This window comes from Chrysochloris asiatica, unplaced genomic scaffold, assembly GCF_000296735.1.
Source record: "Chrysochloris asiatica unplaced genomic scaffold, ChrAsi1.0 scaffold00092, whole genome shotgun sequence".
NCBI classification, from domain to species: domain Eukaryota; kingdom Metazoa; phylum Chordata; class Mammalia; order Afrosoricida; family Chrysochloridae; genus Chrysochloris; species Chrysochloris asiatica.
In genome coordinates, this window is record NW_006408610.1 from 4,199,331 (window position 1) to 4,205,239 (window position 5,909).

At 52.7% G+C, this 5,909-nt stretch overlaps 1 protein-coding gene across 1 annotated transcript; it reads right to left on the reverse strand.

Moving 5' to 3' along the window:
* Positions 1 to 859: 859 nt before the first annotated feature.
* On the reverse strand, positions 860 to 2,146 carry ISLR (immunoglobulin superfamily containing leucine-rich repeat). The gene has a single exon (XM_006866570.1). It carries the CDS (start codon positions 2,144 to 2,146, stop codon positions 860 to 862), a length of 1,287 nt encoding a protein of 428 aa, XP_006866632.1.
* Between the last annotated feature and the right edge of the window lie 3,763 nt (positions 2,147 to 5,909).

The window sequence follows — 5,909 nt, forward strand, 5'->3', positions numbered from 1 at the left end:
CGACCTTGTGGTCCAGCGCATTAACCCACAGTGCCATACCAGGGCTCCATGTTAGTTTCGAGGCAGGAAATACCTGCAGCTTAACTCCCCAGGAGTCCAGCTTCTCCTCTCCTAGTGGGTCCCCTCCCATGTTGCCTGGCCCTTGTGTGGGCAGCAGGTCTCAATTCCATGGAGGACTCCTGGGTCCAATCACAACTCCACGCTGACACAGGAAACATCAAAAACGCTGTTTATTTCTCAGCTGTTCCAGGCTGGCTGGCTTCTTCAGAAGGGCAGGCTACAGATTCAGGCTTGGAAGGAGGAGGGGCAGGTGTCCCAGGCTGGAGGGGTATGTGCTGAGGGAGAAGAAGGTCATGCTAGTCCTCCTGTCTGGTCTGAGCTGAGGGCAGAGAAGCCCAGGGCGCTGGAGCAGGTCACTGAGCCTCCCTTCATCGCTCCTCTCCTGTGCCCTGTCTGCTGCAGCCCCCTCCTGCCAGCTCACCAGTCATAGTGCCTGGGATCCGCCACTGAGACTTCATCCAGCCGGGTGAAGGCTCTGCCCTGTTAGCATGCTGCCCCATAGGACAGCATGGGCAATGTAGTTAGCAGCAATTGGCATCATAGATGGTGAGTTATAGGATCAAAGTCAGTCCCAGTCACTAGCTTTGAGCAGGTCTAGAAGTTGTGGGTGGTGGGTGTTCTGGAAGAGATTCGAAGAGGAGGTAGGAAGAGATGGAAAATTGCCCTGGCAGAACTCAGGACTCACCAGTGCCAGGCCCCGAGGCACTTACAAGGGGCTCTGGCAGGGCCAGGGGAAGAGTTGGGGAGGCCTGGGGGTTGCTCCTGTCCAGCCCTGGTCAGGGATGGTGAGGGGGTGAAGCTAGAAGAAGGCAAGGAAGAGGAGAAGAAGGCTGGGGCCTAACAGAAGCAGGCCAGGGGGCTGCTGCTCAGGATCAACACCTGCCGCTACTGCTGCCTCGGGGCTCCCAGCCCGACTGAGGTAGATGATGACAACGTTGTCCTCGGGGCCAGAAGGCTGCACCTCATTGTCAACAGTGTAGCAACCCTTGCCGTCGGCCGTTTTCCCTCGAAACCTGTGGCCCAGTGCATCTTCGCCACCATCGCCCGGCGTAGCCAATGCCACATTCACTGAACTCTCAGCACTGCCCAGCTCATTGGTGGCCAGGCAGCTGTATGTGCCCTCCTCCATCTTGCCAAAGTCAGGGATGAGCAGGCTGCCATTGGCAAAGGCCTGGAAGCGAGGTTTGCCACTGGCTGCTGGGGCTCCAGGCGGGACATGCCCATCCACACCCACGTTGGGGCTGGTGATCTCCACGGTGCCCCCGGGTGTCTGGATGTGCCAGTGCAGCTGAGGCGCTGGTTGCCCATCCACATCGCAGTGGAGCGCCAGCACGAAGCCAGGCCGCAGCTCAGCTCCATCCTGGTTGGGCTGGTAGGTGAGCTGGACTGAGGGCGCTGAGCAGGGCAGCGGCGGCAGGCGGCTCAAGGGGGTGCCCTTGAGCACATGTGGTGAAGAGCAGGCGATATTCTCCTGCTCTGGGATGGACACAGCAGTAGCCAGGGCCCACGTTTTGAGCCACACGATGCCACAGGTGCAGTCAAAGGGGTTGTCGTTGATCTGCAGGTGGGACAGCGCAGTGAGCGGCGTGAAGGTGCCCTCAGCCAGCGAGTGCAAGCGGTTGTGGTTGATCTGCAGCGAGCGCAGGGCTCGCAGGCTGCGGAAGGCGTCTCTGGGGATGAAGGTTAGCTCATTGCTGTCCATCTTGAGCAGCTGCAGGGCACTGAGATTGTGCAGGTCACTCCAAGCAAAGTCTGAGATGACGTTGTGACTGAGGTCCAGGCTTTTGAGATTGCCCAGAGGAGCCAGGGCACCGGCAGCTACCGTACGAATCTCATTGTGTGCCAGCCACAGTGACTGTAGCAGAGGTACCTCATCGAAGGCGCCTCCTGGCAAGGCCGGAAGACGGTTGGCAGACAGACTCAACGTGGTCACATTGGCTGGAAAGCCCGGCGGCACGGCCTCTAGGTCACGGTAGGCGCAGTCTGCGATCTGGAAGCTGTATTTCTGCCCACAGTCACAGGGTTCAGGACAGGCGTGGCCCAGGCCTAGGAGAACTGCCCAGCACAGTAGGCATAACTCTGGCATTGTTCCTCCTGCAGAGAAGGGCATGCCACCAGGTGACCCCGAGGGCCCAGGGCAGGGGCTCATCCCTCCCAGGACCCCCAGCCCTTCCCCAGCAGGAAGCCCTGTCCCCACATAACCCAGCTAAGGCCCAAACCACCCCCCTCACATTTTACAGATGGAGAAACTGAGGCCCAAAGAAGAGCCGGGACTTGCCCGAGGTTCTGCAGCCAGGTGGGGTGAAGGCAGGACGGACGGACGAAGACCCCAGCTCCTTCTCTGAGCAGAGCTGTCTCCCTGCCTCGGCCTGTTCCTTGCTGACTTTATGACTTAGAATCTGCTTTCCAGCCGCCCCTACCCCCAGCCTTTGCAGAACCTCCCTCCTGCCCTCCCACATCCTGGCCAAAGCCCCTCCCACCGGAGCCCCCCATAGGTATGCTCTGTCCCCAGCTCAGACAAGGCCCCTTGTGCAGTGCACACCACCCCCTACGTCCCCCCGCCCCCTCCTGCTCTTCTGGCCATGACCACAGCAGACAGACCCTTTCTACAGAATCACACCCGTGGCCTGTTCTGTTCAAATGACGCCAGCCAGCTGCCTAAATAAACCCCTGCCAAGCCCTCTCAGCTGTCTAAGGCCAGCGGCTCAGCCCCAAAGGCTCAGCCCCAACACAACTGGGATTTCCGGGGAGGGGGGCCCAGCAGTGGTAGGAGGAGTTGAGGCCCCCTGGATAGCTCCACACAAGGGATTATCCCAAGCACCTCAAACCAACAAGGAAGTGCGGGTGTCCAGTAGGCCTCTCCTTCCTCCCCATGGCCCTTGGGGCCCTCCTCCCCACTAGCTTACCTTCAAACTAGTCTTCTCTGGCCAAGACGAGCCTTTCTAGAGGGAACCAGAAAGCAACAAAGGGCCAAGTTAGCCCAGGAGAGCATGAAGGCCAAGGAAGGTAAGGATGCGGATGCGGGAGGAAGGGGCAGCTTAGTCAACACCCCACCTTAAACGTGCATGCACACCCGAGCTCACCCCACCAGGAACAGGATGCTTGGACGTTCCCGGTTGGAGGCTGCAGGGAGGGAGCTCAGGACGGCCCACACGTACCCTCCTTCCAGCCAAACAACCGCTTCTTTGCAGCAGCAAGGACCTGCGTTTCTTAAGGGATACCAGAAACTTGAGGGGAAAAGATGCCAAATTTTTTTGGGTTGTGTTTTTTCTCTCCCTCTCACTCACTTATAGCAGCTTCAACTTCCTTAAAGACACAGCGCTGTCTGGACAGGATCCAAAAAAAGATGGGGCCAGATGGGGATTTTTTTTTTTTCCAGGGGGATGGGGAGCGACTAGTGAGAAACTGAATCTCATTCAGGAAAGTAGGAGACTTCTGACTTCACTTTGATCAAGATAAAAAAGGACCTCATTCTTTAACCTGGGTCTGTGTGGCCAATGAGAGCCAGTGTGAAGGTGTGGGCCTGTATGTGTGCATTCTGAATTTGTGTGGGTGTGTATCTGTGTGCAGATGAGTTTGTGTGTGTGGATGTGCGTATGATACTTTGTGTCTTTCTGTGTGTTTGGTAATGCTTGTCTGAGCGTGTTTGTATATGGATGTGTTTGTCTTTGTGTAGCTATCAGTGTGAGACCTTGTGTCTCTGTGTGTGGGTTTATGTGTGTCTCTCTCTGTGTGTTGGGTGAGGGTGTGAGACCCTTTGTGTTTGTGTTTGTATACCACTATATATATTACTTGGTTGTGGGTCTGAGAGCGATATTCTTGTGTGTTCGTGTGTCTGTGTGCGTGTCGGGTTTGGGTGCGAGGCCTTGTTGTCTTGTGTGTCTGTGTTTGTTGGGTGTGAGTATGAGAATTTGTATCTTTGTGTGTGTGGGTTTCTGTGTGTATTTGGGCATGAGTGTCTGTCTTTGTTTCTGTATGTATGTATGTTTGTCTAAGTATAAAACTGTGTGTTTCAAAGAAAGACTGAAAAGGCCAAAGGCTATGAGACATTCACCAGGCTCCAACTCCTGACTGAGAAGCCCAAATGTAAGGCCTGTTTGTTTGAGAAGGCATATTCTCCTGGTCTGTATCATAGGCCCTGTCTGCTGGCTCCACCACTGAGCTGCTCCGATACATGTAGCCGGGGAGCACCCAAGGCCCTGCTGCTCCAGCTCCTGTTTCCCTTGTCCTGGCTGGGAGCATCATTCAAATCTCAATGGCAAAAATTGGGGAGAGGACTGAGTGGTTTCTAACCTGTCTGGATGCAGCTGGTAAAAGGAGATGGGAATAAGACTCTTATGGTTCAGTAGTAAATTATTGCTATCAGGACTGATTGTGAGTGTTGCAAATGTAAAGGTAGATGTTTTGTAACAAAAGGAGGGGAATGGTTGACCTTGCAGTCTAGGAGCAGAAGTAAGGGAGAAGAGTGGAGTGCAGGACCCTATCCAGAGAAGCAGCGATGCCAGAGATGGTGGCAGATACGATGATGTAGAGAGATGGAGCGGCTGGGGACTCTAGACTCGGGGAGGGAGAAGGGCTGTGTGCTGATGGCCAGGGACCAGGCTTGTGGGGTGTACCCAATGGTTATATATTCCTGAGTGCTTTGGTGTACATTCAAAAAGAAACAACAACAAAAACACAGAGGGAATGGAAGCAAATGTTGTTGAATGATGATGTATGGAAGGGATTGTAATCATTGCAATGAAATGAAATCCAATAGGAGGAATGTAAACCTGATGTTCTCCTATGTAAACTATCACTCAATTCACAACAAAAACTTAAAAAAAAAATAAAAAAATTGGGAAAAGGAACCAGTGGGGCTTCAGTTTCTCTGACTGGGCTTTTGAGACACAAACTTACAGCAATGGTACAATTACCCAGGATCGCCCCTCAAGCAGGCAGAGGTAAGGATGTGGACCTCACACCTTCCGGAATATCCTCTTTGTCCCTGAAATCATATGGAGTCTGTGTTGCCCTCTCTGTGCTCCATTATTCCAAACACATTCTCCAGGTATTTGACCCTTTTCTCCAAATGGAATGGGGAAGAGAATGGGGCCCAAGACAAGGAAGATAGAATAAAAGCCAAAAGACGAGGGCTTTTGTTATTGTTGTTAGGTGCCATCGAGTTGGTACCAACTCATAGTGACCTTATACACAGTAGAACGAACACTGCCTGATCCTGAGTCAAGCTCAATACTGTTGCCACGCTTGAGTCCATTAATGCTGCTAATTTGCCAATCCATCTTGTTGGGGGTCTTCCTCTTTTTCTCTGACCCTCCACCCTACCAAACATGATATCCTTCTCCAGCGACTAGTCCCTCCTCACAATATGTCCGAAGTATGAGAGACGAAGCTTAGCCATCCTGGCCTCCAACGAGCACTCCGGCTGTACTTCTTCCAATGCAGATTGGTTGGTTCTTTTGGCAGCCCATGGCACTTTCAGTATTCCCCTCTAACACCATAACTCAAAAGCATCAATTCTTCTACGATCTTCCTTATTCACTGTCCAGCTTTCACATGCATATGAGATTATTGAAAATGCCATGGCTTGGATCAGGCGCACCTTAGTTCTCAAGCTGACATCTTTGCTCTTCAACACTTTAAAAAGGTCTTGTGCAGCAGATTTGCCTAATGTAATACGTCATTTGATTTCTTGATTGCTGCTTCCATGAGTGTTGATAGTTGATCCAAGAAGAATGAAGTCCTTGATAACTTCAATCTTTTTTTCAATTGATAAAAATGTTGTTTATTGATCCAGTGGTGAGGATTTTTGTTTTCTTTACATTGAGATGCAATCCATACTGAAGGCT